A 14,706-nucleotide genomic window follows, 5' to 3' on the forward strand; every position below is an offset into this window, starting at 1 on the left:
ACGCTAACTGTCCTGTAATCTCCAGGATCCCTACTCCCCAACTGTGGGTTGTTGTTTTTTGCTAGATGATTAGCAATTCTAATTTTGAGTTCTTAAAGAGCTCCTGTGTAGATGCCGTCTAGAGCTGGTGAAGCCTTCATTTTTAATTTGTCAACATGGCCTAAAACATCAGCTCTTGTCACTACTAGTTGCCTCAGTTCCTCACTCACTTCCTGATAAAGTGAGTAAAGAGACAGGCATCTGCCCTTCCACAGTGAAAAACAAATGCAAATAATGCATTGAGCTTCTCCGTCATTTCATTTTCCTCCTTTAGAACACCTTTGACTTCCATGTAAATGCACACATTAAAGCATCGTTCAACTGTGCTTTATGTACAACCCCAGGAACCCGTAACACTACTTACCTTAAACGGTAGATAATAAACATCTCTTGCTTGAAATCTAGATCGCAGAGGTGGGTCTAATGGGTTACCCAAATATCGGGGGACAGGAAGGCCCAGGGCAATGACTCTGAAGTTTTCACTGACTCTAACAATCTTCCATGCATCCAACTCTGATTTATTATGCTCCTGAATAAATCAAGTCCATAATTAGAATTCTGCAACCACTTTAGAAAAAAGACCAACTATTCAGAGTACCCAATGAAGAGCTGTTTGAACTGGACAACAAATGACTTATAGATCTGGAAGACATGGAGCTCACACTCCTTCAGCTTCAATACAAATGCCAGTATTAACAAAACTGCATATTGATTTTAGATTTTAATAGTCACTTCACACATTAGTGATCTGAATGCATGTTCACTGTGCTTTCACAGTGAGCCATAACCCTGAAAACAATTTTAGAAATCTTCCTTTAACAAGAGGAGGGGGGAAATGTTGGTACATGGCAAGGGAGCCATCATTACCTGCAATGCCAGGTCAATGATTCATAAGACCAGAGCCATCCATGACTCGATCAAGAAACTGACCTGCACGTATAACAGAGACATGGCTGGGCATGGTAGCTGCGTCTGCTCTTGCCACTGCTTGTCCACCAGTCTTCTCTTATGCACAGCAACCCAGATCATTTGGGTGGGGAGGGAGGTTGCAGTGATTTTTAAGAAGTCCTTAGTTTTAACCAACCTTCCTATTAGGAAGACCCAGGTTTCTGAGTGCAAGTTCTGAAAGTTGGGCAATAGTTGGTACAGGATTCCTATTGGTGTACCGACCTCCCCACTATGAGAAGCATGTGTTAGATAGATATTGTGGTATTTAAGGGCAAACATGTTTAGAAATATAATGAAGAAAGAAAGAGTTCCATGCAGTAAAATGTTACTTGAGAGATCCAGCAGGGAAGGAGTGAATATAAAATAAACCATATAAAGAATAAGCCTTCTAGAGATCAAGGCTTTTCCAGCAACTTTTATGTTAGATTTAATGTTGTTTGGGATCTAATATTGATGGAACAACCCAATACCTTCAGCAGTTTGTCATAACGTTCTGCTGACATGAGAAAACGGCCATCTTCGAGTTGCATCTCCCGGTTCTCCAGTAAATTGTTCAAGACGGGTAAGACATTCCGCTCGGCCTTCTCCAAGCCTTCCAGAACCAAGATTCTACCTTCGGTGGCTGCTCGTACGGCACACTGCCCATCAAAACAAAATCAACTTCAGAAGCAAAAACAGCTGAAAACGAAAACAGTTCACAAAACGAAAGCTAGCCTGAATATTTGCCACTGCACACATTTGCAGGACCATATTCCCCTGTGAAAACAGGGGTGGAATATCTGTCAGCTTTCAGGGGAGAATGTGAATTGTAAGAATTGGGGGCACTACCTTTACATACAGCATATATTACTATAGCCAAGTTATTCCTGTAGAGATAGAGTTGCAGTTGGGCCACCAGCTTAAATGAAAGGATGGAACATTGTGGCATCGAGGCCACCTGTGCTCCAAGGGACTGCAATGGATCCAAGGGAGAATGGCCCCTCTAGAGTAGGGACCACACAAATATGCCAGAGGAACCACCCACAACAGCATCTCAGTGTTGACTAGATTAAGCTTCAGTTTATTAGCCCTCATCTAGTCTATTATCACAACCAAGAGCTAATTCAAAATGTAAAAGGAGAAATGCAGTTGTGTCGTCAGCATAGTGGTGCCAATGCTCTACAAAACTCTGTATGATCCTACTCAGCAGTTTCATACAGATGTTACACAGCATGGAGCAGGGGCAGAGTTGACTCCTGTGGGACCCCATACTGGAGAATCCCCAGAGCCAAGTATTGCTCCTCCAGGAACCACATTTTGGAGCCATCAATTCAAGCAGGAATGAAACCCCTACAGCACCGTGCCCCCAATACCTAAACTCAAACAAAAGGTTACTGTGGTCAACAGCATCAAAAGGTACCAAGAGATCAAGGAGGATCCATGGAGTCACACTCTCCCTGTCTCTCTCTCAACACAAGTCATCACGCATGGCGACCAAGGAAGTTTCCATATCAAAACCAGGCTTGAATTCCAGATGAAATGGATCTAGGAAATCTGATTCCTCAAGAGTACCTGGATCTGGTTGGCAAGCATGCTCTCAAGATCCTTGCCCATAAATCATCCGTTCTCATCAAATTGACAATAAAGACCCATAGCAATTATAGGTACTCACCTGATCAATGTAGTAAGCAGTCCCAGCTCGGATCTCTCTCCGCTGTTTGAGATCTGTTTCTGTTGTGTCCCTGGAGAGTGCAATGTACTCCACTTCTCGCTTGGTCAACTCCTGTAGGACATAGCACAATATATGAAAACATATAGATTACAATCAGCACAGCGTCACAGCAAATTATCCAACAGAGGCAGAGGCAGCGACACATCACTAAATGGAATAAAACTAAAGAGCAACACCATCTCTTGAGGCCCAGTTTAGTGCTCTCCCTCAATCAGCATGGTTGCATTTTTTTTTCAGGCTACCTCCTTATGAACATTTCTGAAACATTCAGCTTTAAATCACTTGGATGGATCAAAACAAAGTAAGGAGGCCAGCTAAAAGGAGAGTTAAGAGAGACACACCAAGGTAAAAAAGATCTTGCAGTATGTTCCATCAGGGTGACTCATAGCATGACAGAGAGCAATAATCATAAACATATAAACAGCATTGCTATTACTTCTGCATCATTAATAGTATTGCTGAAAACTTTGTTTCGTTTGTGTTGTATTCCTTTGCGGACATATAGTGAAAATGTGTTTGTCTATCACTAATGGTTGCTCATGAAATGTGTTATGAGTTGGAGGATCACAGCGCGTTTCCTGAATATGTGCCATTCATATAATATACTGTATTTTTCGCCCTATAGGGCACACTGGCCCATAGGACGCACCTAGTTTTATGGGGGGGTAATTAAAAAAAAATTATTTCCCCCCCCCCCAGCCCCAAGAACAGGCTGCTGCCCACAAGCCTTGTGAGCACGGCGGGACCTCACGCCGGGCGTGCAAGGCTTGTGGACATCTGCCCGAAGCCCGGGGCGGGCTCTGCAGCGCGCCCCGTGCTTCGGGCTGCAGGCTGCCGCCCCAAGCCTTGCACGCCCGCTGGGCCCTCCCGCCGGGCGTGCAAGGCTTGCGGACATCTGCCTGAAGCACGGGGCGTGCTGGCGGGACCTCCTGGCGCGCCTGGCGGATAGCTTCCTGAAGCCTGGAGAGCGAGAGGGGTCGGTGCGCCCCAACGCCTCTCGCTCTCCAGGCTTCAGCAAAAGCCTGCATTCGCCTTATAGGACGCACACACATTTCCGCTTAATTTTTGGAGGGGGGAAAGTGCGTCCTATAGGGCGAAAAATACGGTAAATGTTGGAACACAATGCAGAGTGACTCACTGCAGTAATAGATTCAAGTAGGTAGCCGTGTTGGTCTGCCGTAGTCAAAATAAATTAAAATAATTCTTTAAAAAGATTGTTAAAAAGGCTCTTAAAAACCTAAAAACTCCTTTAAAAGAATCAAGTCGTCAACGACTTGAAGTAACTGCAGTAATAGACATAGACAACAGAGGTTAAGCTATTCCTATTCAGGTAGGGGTGCAGCTGGGCTACCAGTCAATGCTGATGGAAGGCACTCCACGCCACTGAGGCCACCTGAGCCTCAAGTAACAGCAATCCTGGATATTCCCAAGCTGCGTACCTGCTCCCTCAGAGGGAGTGTAAGCCCATCAAGAGCAGGCAACCTTCCAGCCTTCTGGTCTAGGGAACCACCCAGCGCCTCAGTCTTATCTGGATTGAACCACAGCAAAGCAATGCCACCCCCACCCTCAACTCAGACAGCCGCTCAACTAGGATACCATGGTCAATGGAATCAAAAGCCACTGAGAGGTCGAGGAGAATTAACAAGGACATGTTTCCCCTGTCTCTCTCTGACAAAGGTAATCATACCAAAGTGACCAAAGTGTTTTCTGTGCCAAAACTGGGTCTAAACCCCAGTTTGACTATGCCAATAAAATAAATATACCAAATGTTTGAGGCAACAAACAATGAAAAAACCAGCTGCTGCTCATAATACAGTGGTAAGTACTTAATTCGTTCCGGAGGTCCGTTCTTAACCTGAAACTGTTCTTAACCTGAAGCACCACTTTAGCTAATGGGGCCTCCCACTGCTGCCGCGCCGCCAGAGCACAATCTCTGTTCTCATCCTGAAGCAAAGTTCTTAACCCGAGGTACTATTTTTGGTTTAGCGGAGTCTGTAACCTGAAGCATCTGTAACCTGAAGTGTATGTAACCCGAGGTACCACTGTAGTTGTTGTTGTTGTTGTTTTATTTATACCCAGCCCATCTGGCTGGGTTTCCCCAGCCACTCTGGGCAGCTTACAGCACATATAAAATTTTAAAACATGAGACATTAAAAATTTCTCAATACAGGGCTGCATTCAGATGTCTTCTAAAAGTCAGTTGGTTGTTTATTTCCTTGACATCTGATGGGAGGGCATTCCACAGGGCGGGTGCCACTGCCGAGAAAGCCCTCTGCCTGTTTCCTTGTAACTTTGCTTCTCACAGGGAGGGAACCAGCAGAAGACCCTCAGAGCTGGACCTCAGTGTCTGGGCTGAGCGATGGAGGTGGAGAGACTCCTTCGGGTATACAGTGGTGCCCCGCAAGACGAAAGCCTCGCAAGACGGAAAACCCGCTAGACGAAAGGGTTTTCCGTTTTGGAGGCGCTTTGCAAAACGAATTTCCCTATGGGCTTGCTTTGCAAGACGAAATGTCTTGCGAGTTTTTCCGACTTTTCTTTCCTTTCCCCCCCTATTTCTAACCCGCTAAGCCGCTTATCAGCTGATCCGCTAAGCCGCTAAAAGCCGCTAAGCTGCTAATAGCGCTAAGCCGCTAAGCCGTCAATGGGCTTGCTTCGCAAGACAAAAAAACCACTAGACGAAGAGAATCGCGGAACGGATTCTTTTCGTCTTGCGAGGCACCACTGTAATGGGCCAAGGCAGTTTAGGGAATTAAAGGTCAGCACCAAGACTTTGAATTGTGCTCAGAAACACACTGGGAGCCAATGAAGATTCTTCAGTACTGGTGTTATATGGTCCCAGCAGCCACTCCCAGTCAAGAGTCTAGAAACTCAACTGTAGTGTGTTCTTGGTTTGATTCAAAGGCTTCAAAATTGGGAAGTAACTCTAAACATTCCTTGATTACCAAACATACTCTCTGCACACTGGGATGGACACTTTACTGGGCCTTCTGCCAGAAATCCAAAAAGATACTCTCCCAGGCTACATGTCTCCTAGACTGCTAAACATTACTACACCGAAACCTAGGAATTACTAATGTCCACTCCAGTTTCCAAATGAAAATTAAGTCTCTCTCCCCAAGCTTACCAAGTACTGCATGGCAATCGATCGCCGAAGAGGCCCAGGTGGTCCTATGAGAAAGACGTCTTGGCCCAAAAGGTCTTTTTGCATGATCCATCTTAAATGCTGGATTACAGATTGAGCCACAGAGTCTGAAACTGAATGAGAAAAGTGTGGACTTTGGTCTAAATTAAGAATTTACAAACAAATATTTTTAAATTCCAAAGCACCTTTAATAGTTTTGATACTGCTCTTCAATTTCTGAATTTATCTTTCTAGCCTCACTACTTAAAAGGTAAAGGGACCCCTGACCATTAGGTCCAGTCGTAGCCGACTCTGGGGTTGTGGCGCTCATCTTGCTCTATGGGCCAAGGGAGCCGGCGTACAGCTTCCGGGTCATGTGGCCAGCATGACTAAGCTGCTTCTGGCGAACCAGAGCAGCGCACGGAAATGCCGTTTACCTTCCCGCCGGAGCGGTACCTATTTATCTACTTGCACTTTGACTTGCTTTCGAACTGCTAGGTTGGCAGGAGCAGGGACCGAGCAACGGGAGCTCACCCCATCACGGGGATTCGAACCGCTGACCTTCTGATAAGCAAGTCCTAGGCTCTGTGGTTAAACCCACAGCGCCACCCACGTCCCTAGCCTCACTGCTTAGAGGTCCTTTTTTTCAGAGTACAAACATTTCAAATCTATTAAAGTTCAAACCAATGCAACTGTCAGTCTTTGGGATGCATAAAATGGATTGACAGAGTCCAGTTAAATTAATAAAAGGAAGTGCCATCTAGAGTCTTGGGTTTAAAGCCAAGGCAGTGGGTGAGCTAGGTTAAGATTTTCCTCCAGCCGGACATTTGATTAAACATTAAGGCGTCTCAAGACTGGCCTATGTTAGGCAACTAAACAAACAAATAAGTAATCTCTGCTCATCGCTGAAAGTCCCTGGGTAGACTTTAGCACATCATTTCTGCCGGCACTCACAAGATACTTAGGAAGGTAAAATAAGAGTAACACAAAGGCAGCTCTTTTACCTTCTTGGGGCTACGAATGAGACAAATACAAGAGAGTGTCTTCTCCAGGAATGGCCATCAAGCTATTGCAGCAATAGCCGATGTAGTGGCCTCTCTCCCGAGGTTGCTGGGCTACAGCTCCCATTATTCCTGACTGCTGGCCCAGCTGGCTAAGGCTGATGGGAGCTGGAGTTAAATCACCTCTGAAGGGCACCATGTTGGCTACCCCTGGGCTATGGAAGGTGCTGTAGTCCCTGGAGAAGGCTGCCTTTATTCTGTTCTCCACATGGCTCCTTCTCTCTTATGTGTGAGCTTCCTTTGTCTGGCTTAGGCACAGTTAATGCAGAACAGGGATTTGAAAATAGCTTTAAACGCTGGTGTGGCATCCCTGGAGTCCCCTGGAGCAGATCTACCCTGCACATCTTTCTGTTCTCGGCATGGTGTAGCCAGAAGCCGGGACTTCTCAGCAGGGGGCAGGGGGCTTGTTCACATTAAACCATAATGAACCATTAAGTACGGCTTAACATGATGTGTGATCACAGCCAGACTTAGAAGCTTCCAACTCCACGCTCCTGGTACATTTCACATTAATAAATTTAGCTAGTTCTATTTTTAGTTACATGGGACGCGGGTGGCGCTGTGGGTAAAACCTCAGCGCCTAGGACTTGCCGATCGCATGGTCGGTGGTTCGAATCCCCGCGGCGGGGTGCGCTCCCGTCGTTCAGTCCCAGCGCCTGCCAACCTAGCAGTTCAAAAGCACCTCCGGGTGCAAGTAGATAAATAGGGACCGCTTACCAGCGGGAAGGTAAACGGCGTTCCGTGTGCTGCTCTGGTGCCGGTTCGCCAGAGCAGCTTCGTCACGCTGGCCACGTGACCCAGAAGTGTCTGCGGACAGTGCTGGCTCCCGGCCTATAGAGTGAGATGAGCGCACAACCCTAGAGTCTGGCAAGACTGGCCCGAACGGGCAGAGGTACCTTTACCTTTACCCTATTTTTAGTTACAGTTTGAAGAAAAGAAATTGGATCAGATTTAAGAGACACCTAAAATGGAAAGAAAACTCAAGAATGCAAAACAATAGGATAGGAACAGAATATAAATGCATACAAGAATACCCCCCAAAGTCTCAGGGCCACAGACCCTACGGAGACAAGGGGACTCAAATGCACTTTTCAATACTATAACCAGCTCCTACAAAATTTCACTATTTCCTTTATATGAAATAACAAGAGCACAGAAAGGCTTGTAGGTAGGAATTGGCAAACATGTTTAGTTAATCTTACAGTTTTATTTTACTAGTGCTCAGGTTAACATAAAGTAATTAACCATTACTAATGAAGGCAAACAAAATTTTTTTATCTTCCCAGATTTTCTCCATCTCGCATTTCCTTTTATCTTTCCTCCACTTTCTCTCCACCCTGTAGTAATCAAACTCTTCTAATATTTTTTAAACTATTTGCAGGCTGCCTTCTAGTCAAATCCTGCCAAGCTGGCTTCTGATATAAATTCACAGTATAACATCAAAAAGCTTTAAAAAATTCTATTACAGATTGTTTTTAATGATTTTTTAAATATATTTTAGCGAATCTTTTCTTATCTGTAAGCTGCCTTGAATCCGTCAGGGAGAAGAGTGGGGTGAAAATAAATTTTAAAATCATTACTATTATTCATATATGTTTAACCAGCTGGATATTAGAAGAATATTGTTTCTTACTGTAGTTCACTGGGACAAGTTCTGGATTTCTTGGAATTTTGAGTTTGTATGACACATCTCCAATAGTAACAGTATCGCCTGAAAAGAAAGGGGAGAACTGTCACTGATTGCTAACTATACAATCATCACAAATCGAACACAGCCTACAAAGAGAAAGACGTTTACTCATTCAGGGCACATAATGTTTTCTGAACCTTCCTGCAGGGCATGATCCAAGATGGCATTTTAACCATAAAATCTTTGTTATAGCCTTTGCTCTCTGTGTCAATAGTTGCAATAGTAAACCTTTGTACAGAGTAACAAACATAGTATATCTAGCTTAAGGTTACCAGATATTTTTTTCAATGAATCCGGGGACACTTTTCAACTTCAATGGATTTTGTATGGGGACTGATTTGTAAATCCGGGGACTGTCCCCAGGAAACGGGGACGTCTGGTAACCTTAATCTAGCTTCCACGTCAACTCCTGGCCTTTGCAACCCCAAGAACTTTAGAAAAAGGACACATGTAAATGAATAGCTCCATCAGCCACTTTGCAGAGATTCTACAAAAGAACAGGTCATTCATTCAAGTTGTGATACTTAACATTCTATTTAAAGATGTGGGGTTGGATCCAGTCTTAGTCATGCTTAGCACAGGCCTACTGAAATCTAGTTTAAACCAATCTATTTTAAGCATTATTACACCTGAATCCTGAAATTGTGTAATTAAATGCACACAGGATTTCCAAGCATGGAAACAGCTTTTAAGCTCTCTGCCTTGCTTTCTGGGCAAGGTCCACTCAATGCGCCTGTTCCAGGATGCGGGGGGGGGGGGGCAGTTCCAAGGGTTTGAGGCCCTGTGTGAGATGCCTTTGGCATCATGTAGGCTACCCAAAACCCAATAGCTAGGTTGCAATCAGGTAAGGCGAAAAATGAAATAGGGTGTGTGGCAATAGAGCGTCCTCAATGAAACACACATGACAAACTGCCCACCCAAAAAAATAAGCACTAAAAAGCATCCACGCCAGCAGCAGCTACAGATGACAAGTGGCTTGTGCCCCGCAAGACGAATGCCTCGCAAGACGAAAAACTCGCTAGATGAAAGAGTTTTCCGTTTTTTGAGGTGCTTCGCAAGACGAATTTCCCTATGGGCTTGCTTCACAAGACGAAAACGTCTTGCGAGTTGTTGCGAGTTTTTTTCCTTTTTCTTAAAGCCGCTAAGTCGCTAATAGCTGCTAAGCCGCTAATAGCGCTAATCCGCTAAGAGCCGTGCTTCGCAAGGCGAAAAAACCGCAAGACGAAGAGACTCGCGGAACGGATTAATTTCGTCTTGCGAGGCACCACTGTATCAGTATTTTATTGGAGGGGAAGGGTTGTGGGTTGGCATTTTGATGAGGAGAATCCCACGTGGAGAACAAGAAAAGCATGCACATCTCATATCCACTTCAGACTGCTGTGTGTGTATAGTATACCCCATTACCTATTGTTCTGTGCTAAGCATCTGTAGATATGGCAGGTAATAAACATTTAAATACGTTTTGCAAGAGCACTGACTTGCAGCAAGCACCCCTGTGCTTCCAAGAGGGGCAGAATAGACCCCACAAGCTGTAAGAGTAAAAACATTTATTTTTTCCACTAAATTAAGGAGGGGGGCTCTGAAATACCACATGGCAATCACAGCTCATTATAGCTGAGAACAACATGGGGTAATGGAAGACTGACATACAAGTTTTATTATTGTTTTCAGTGTTTCTGGGATGCATATGTGGCCATAGTAAAGCTAAAGAGGGCAGGGCTATTTAGGGCTCAATCATTAGATTCTCAAGTGACAAATGGGAGGATGCTATACAAATCTTTGATCATGGGGCAAACATATCCCATTTCAACAATTTTAGGATTTCATTATCTTTCCTGCCTACCAGCTGTAAATTGTTGTATACTCATTTCTCCTTTCAAAAATAGTTACTTAACACCAAGGTTAACTACTCATTTTGAATATGTTCTTTAAAGTCAACTGTTATTATTTTTCTTTAATAATGTTTTTAATGCAACTGAAATGAATCTGAGTTTCTGCAAGTCAGTTTCAGGGCTGGGGGGAGGGTGGGATGCCCAGCAAAAAATTACCGTATTTTTCGCCCTATAGGACGCACTTTTTCCCCTCCAAAAATGAAGAGGAAATGCGTGTGCGTCCTATGGGGCGAATGCAGGCTTTCGCTGAAGCCTGGAGAGCGAGAGGGGTCGGTGCGCACCGATCCCTCTCGCTCTCCAGGCTTCAGGAGAGCCCACAAGGTCGGGGGACAGCGGGGAGGCGGAACGCCGCCATCCCGCTGTCTCCCGATGTGGTTTGGAGGCTGACGGCGGGGAGACGCGTGCTTCTCCCGGCCGCCAGCCCCGCAAGCTCCGGGGACAGCGGGGAGGCGCAGCGCGTCTTCCCGCTGTCCCCGGACCTGGTCTGCAGGCGGGCGGCGGGGAGAAGAGCTCTTCTCCCCGCCGCCAGCCCCGCAAGCTCCGGGGACAGCTGGGAGGCGCAGCGCGTCCTTCCTCTGTCCCCGGACCTGATCTGCAGGCGGGCGGCGGGGAGAAGAGCGCTTCTCCCCGCTGCCTGCCCCGCAAGCTCCGGGGACAGCTGGGAGGCGCAGCGCGTCCTTCCTCTGTCCCCGGACCTGATCTGCAGGCGGGCGGCGGGGAGAAGAGCGCTTCTCCCCGCTGCCTGCCCCACAGGCTCCAGGGACAGTTGGGAGGCGCAGCGCGTCCTTCCTCTGTCCCCGGACCTGATCTGCAGGCGGGCTGCGGGGAGAAGAGCGCTTCTCCCCGCTGCCGGCCCCACAAGCGCCTGGGGGGGGAAATAATTTTTTTGTTTGTTTATTTCCCCCCAAAAAAACTTGGTGCGTCCTATGGGCCGGTGCGTCCTGTGGGGCGAAAAATACGGTAACTAAAAGGACTTTGATCAAAACTGATGCTGTTGGGCAACTGGGTGACAAACACAAATCTTGCTGTGGAAGTACTTATTATCAGGTTTTTAAAAAGCAAGAGATAAGGAAAAGCTCAGAAATCCTTAGTGCGCCTGCGAGACAACAAGAAATTTATACTGAGAGTGAAAAATGGGCACACCACTCTCCAAACAAGATGTTATGATCACAACCCCAGCAGAAGCACAATGAAAAGCATGCAAGACGGTCAAAAGGAGATACGCATCAAATACTTCATACAGAGCTGAGCTAAACACATAGAAAAGGTTCCCATATAGAAGCTTAGAACACTGACAAAAGAGAAACAGGAACACTTTAATCAAAATAAATGTGACGGAAAGTCAAAGCTGAGATATCATCCAAAACACATGTATGTTGCAATAAGTTCCACTAAAAATCAGGGTCACTTCTGACCACATTTAAAATATACTAGAGAGTTAAACCTAGACCTCAATAACAGGTTAAACAGGGACGCAGGTGGCGCTGTGGGTTAAAGCCTCAGCACCTAGGACTTGCCGATCGAAAGGTCGGCGGTTCGAATCCCTGCGGCGGGGTGCGCTCCCGCTGCTCGGTCCCAGCGCCTGCCAACCTAGCAGTTCGAAAGCACCTCCGGGTGCAAGTAGATAAATAGGGACCGCTTACCAGCGGGAAGGTAAACGGCGTTTCCGTGTGCGGCTCTGGCTCGCCAGATGCAGCTTTGTCACGCTGGCCACGTGACCCGGAAGTGTCTCCGGACAGCGCTGGCCCCTGGCCTCTTAAGTGAGATGGGCGCACAACCCCAGAGTCTGGCAAGACTGGCCCGTACGGGCAGGGGTACCTTTACTTTAAGTAAATTTATTCTGGGAAATTAAGAGCAAGGCTGCAATTCTGTGTACCTCATAGAAATGTAGAATTGGAAGGGACAACAAAGGTCCTCTTGTACCACCTGCAAAATCATAGCTAGAAGGAAATCCCACCAAAGTAGATCCACAATAAAGGGTTTAATAAAAGTAGCATAAACTAAGTAGTGTAAATGTGTTGTAAACCACATCTGAGGTTTTTTTCTTAAAAATATAAAGCAGCCTAGAAATGAAATGACTAATGATATTGATTAAGATATAGGCTCGTCTCCAGCCTTTCTCAACCTCTGGTTCCCCCAATGTTATTGGACTACAACTCCCATCATCCCTAGCTAGCAAGACCAGTCGAGAAAGGTTGTTACTGCCAGTCTCAGGGGTGGGGGAGCAGGAGCCTATTTCCTATTTATCCCTATCCATGTGGCCTATTTTTCCAGTTCCTTTTAGAATTTGTAGCTTTTGTTTACTTGATTTCAATGGGAGGAGCCCAGTCATGTCAATAACAACCCCTATTATTATTATTATTATTATTATTATTATTATTATTATTATCATTATAACGTAAAGGAAAAAGGTAAAGCATAGCTCCCATTGGAATGAGAGAAGACTTAAAGGGGACGCAGGGTTTAGAAAAAAGGATGTTGTGTTTCCAGAAATGCTGCTAGGAAGCCAGCAAGCAGGTTAGGAAGGTAGATTGTTCCTCCCCTAAGGATTTTATTCTGTGAACCACCCTGAGACCCACGGACGGCATATAAATTCAATAAATAATAATAATAATAAGAAGAAGAAGAAGAAGAAGAAGAAGAGTTTGGATTTGATATCCCACCTTTCACTCCCCTTCAGGAGTCTCAAAGCGGCTAACAATCTCCTTTTCCCTTCCTCCCCCACAACAAACACTCTGTGAGGTGAGTGGGGCTGAGAGACTTCAGAGAAGTGTGACTGGCCCAAGGTCACCCAGCAGCTGCAGGTGGAGGAGCGGAGACTCGAACCCGGTTCCCCAGATTACAAGACTACCGCTCTTAACCACTACACCACACTGGTGTAGTGTGTGTGGCTTTTGAGAAAGCGGCAGGTCCACTGGAAGGGCTGAAGCACTCTTGGAAAAGCAACTCCACAAAAGGGCCTTTAAAAAACCCTTTGGGAGCAGAAGTCACCCGGGCCGAACTCTTCTAGTGACGGTGAGTCCCATAAGCTCACTCGGCCACGGGGAAGGAAGACCAGAAGCGGAGGGCCAAGGAAATTCAATTAATAATAATAATAATAATAATAATATCCTGGTGCAGAGAGGTGTGTGGCTTTTGAGAAAGCAGCGGTTCCACTGGAAGGGCTGAAGCACTCTTGGAAGAGCAACCCCACAAAAGGGCCTTTAAACAAACCAAAAACCCTTTGGGAGCAGAAGTCACCGAACTCTTCCCGTGGCGGTGAGTCCCATAAGCTCACTCGGCCACGGGAAGGAAGACCAGAAGCGGAGGGCCAGGGGGTGCCGTGGCTCCAGCAACCTTTTCCGTCTCAACCTTGTGGGGAAGCGTCCGATCCTGTGCGATCCTCCGGATCCCCGGGCCTACCGCCAAGAGGCGACCCGGCCAAGACCCGGCTCCCAGTCCCCGCTGGGCCGGGGGTGACCTTGGCGCCCCAGCCGGCGGCGGAGGCCCGGGAAGGCGCCCTCTCGACCCCGCCGTTACCTTCGGCCTTGCCGGTCGAGTGCAGAAGCCGGGCCCGGCCGGTGCGGACGCTCCCGGCGCCGCCACTTCCCGAGGCCGCCACCTGTCGCAGGAGCAGCCGGACCCGCCTGGTCGCCGCCGAAGCCCCGCACACCCCGCAGGCGCCGGCCCCGCCGAGGAAGAGCATCCGCGACGGCATGGCCCGGCCGGCCTGACAGGAGGAAGAGCCGGAGAGCAGCGTCGCTGGGGGACCGGTGCGGCAGTTGCACAGCGTCCCCGCGGAAACAGCGCCCGACGCTCTCAGGGCCGGGGCCGGGCGAGGCGGCGGAAGGGGTTTATCTCTCGCCGGCTGGCTGCCTCCCTCCGACCTCAGCGGCTTCTCCAATGTAGGGAGCGTGGCCAAGATCACTATTATTTACGGATGTGAGAAAAACACTCGCCCCTCGCGGCCACGTTTGGCTCAAGAAGGTCCCGCTTTGCAGAGCTGCCGGCCTGAGCTCGGGAGCGGCTTCTGCAATTCGTGCAAGAGCTGCGCGCCTCCTCTGTTGTTCTTTAGTCGTTTAGTCCAGTGTTTCCCAACCTTTGGTCTCCACCTGTTTAGGAACAACAATTCCCATCATCCCTGACCACTGGGTCTTGCTAGTTAGAGATGATGGGAGTTGTAGTCCCATCAGCTGGAGGCCAAAGGTTGGGAAACACTGGTTTAGTCGTGTCCGCCTCTTCGTGACCCCCTGGACCAGAGCACG

At 47.3% G+C, this 14,706-nt stretch overlaps 1 protein-coding gene across 3 annotated transcripts in view; it reads right to left on the reverse strand.

The window, feature by feature from the left end:
• Positions 1-14,266, reverse strand: part of VWA8 (von Willebrand factor A domain containing 8) — a 96,649-nt gene extending 82,383 nt beyond the window's left edge. For 2 of the 3 annotated variants that reach the window (XM_083748365.1, XM_083748364.1), the window contains exons 1-6: positions 13,982-14,266; positions 8,514-8,591; positions 5,823-5,953; positions 2,639-2,749; positions 1,458-1,625; positions 404-568 (exon numbers count right to left, since the gene is read on the reverse strand). In XM_083748365.1, the coding sequence (XP_083604491.1) occupies positions 404-568; positions 1,458-1,625; positions 2,639-2,749; positions 5,823-5,953; positions 8,514-8,591; positions 13,982-14,159 (831 nt within the window). In that variant the 5' untranslated portion in view covers positions 14,160-14,266. The remainder of the gene's footprint in view (positions 1-403; positions 569-1,457; positions 1,626-2,638; positions 2,750-5,822; positions 5,954-8,513; positions 8,592-13,981) is intronic. The other variant, XR_014566649.1, reaches the window with a different exon arrangement.
• Positions 14,267-14,706: the final 440 nt, after the last annotated feature.

Source organism: Podarcis gaigeae (genome assembly GCF_964106915.1).
Source record: "Podarcis gaigeae genome assembly, chromosome: 7".
Taxonomy (NCBI): Eukaryota; Metazoa; Chordata; class Lepidosauria; order Squamata; family Lacertidae; genus Podarcis; species Podarcis gaigeae.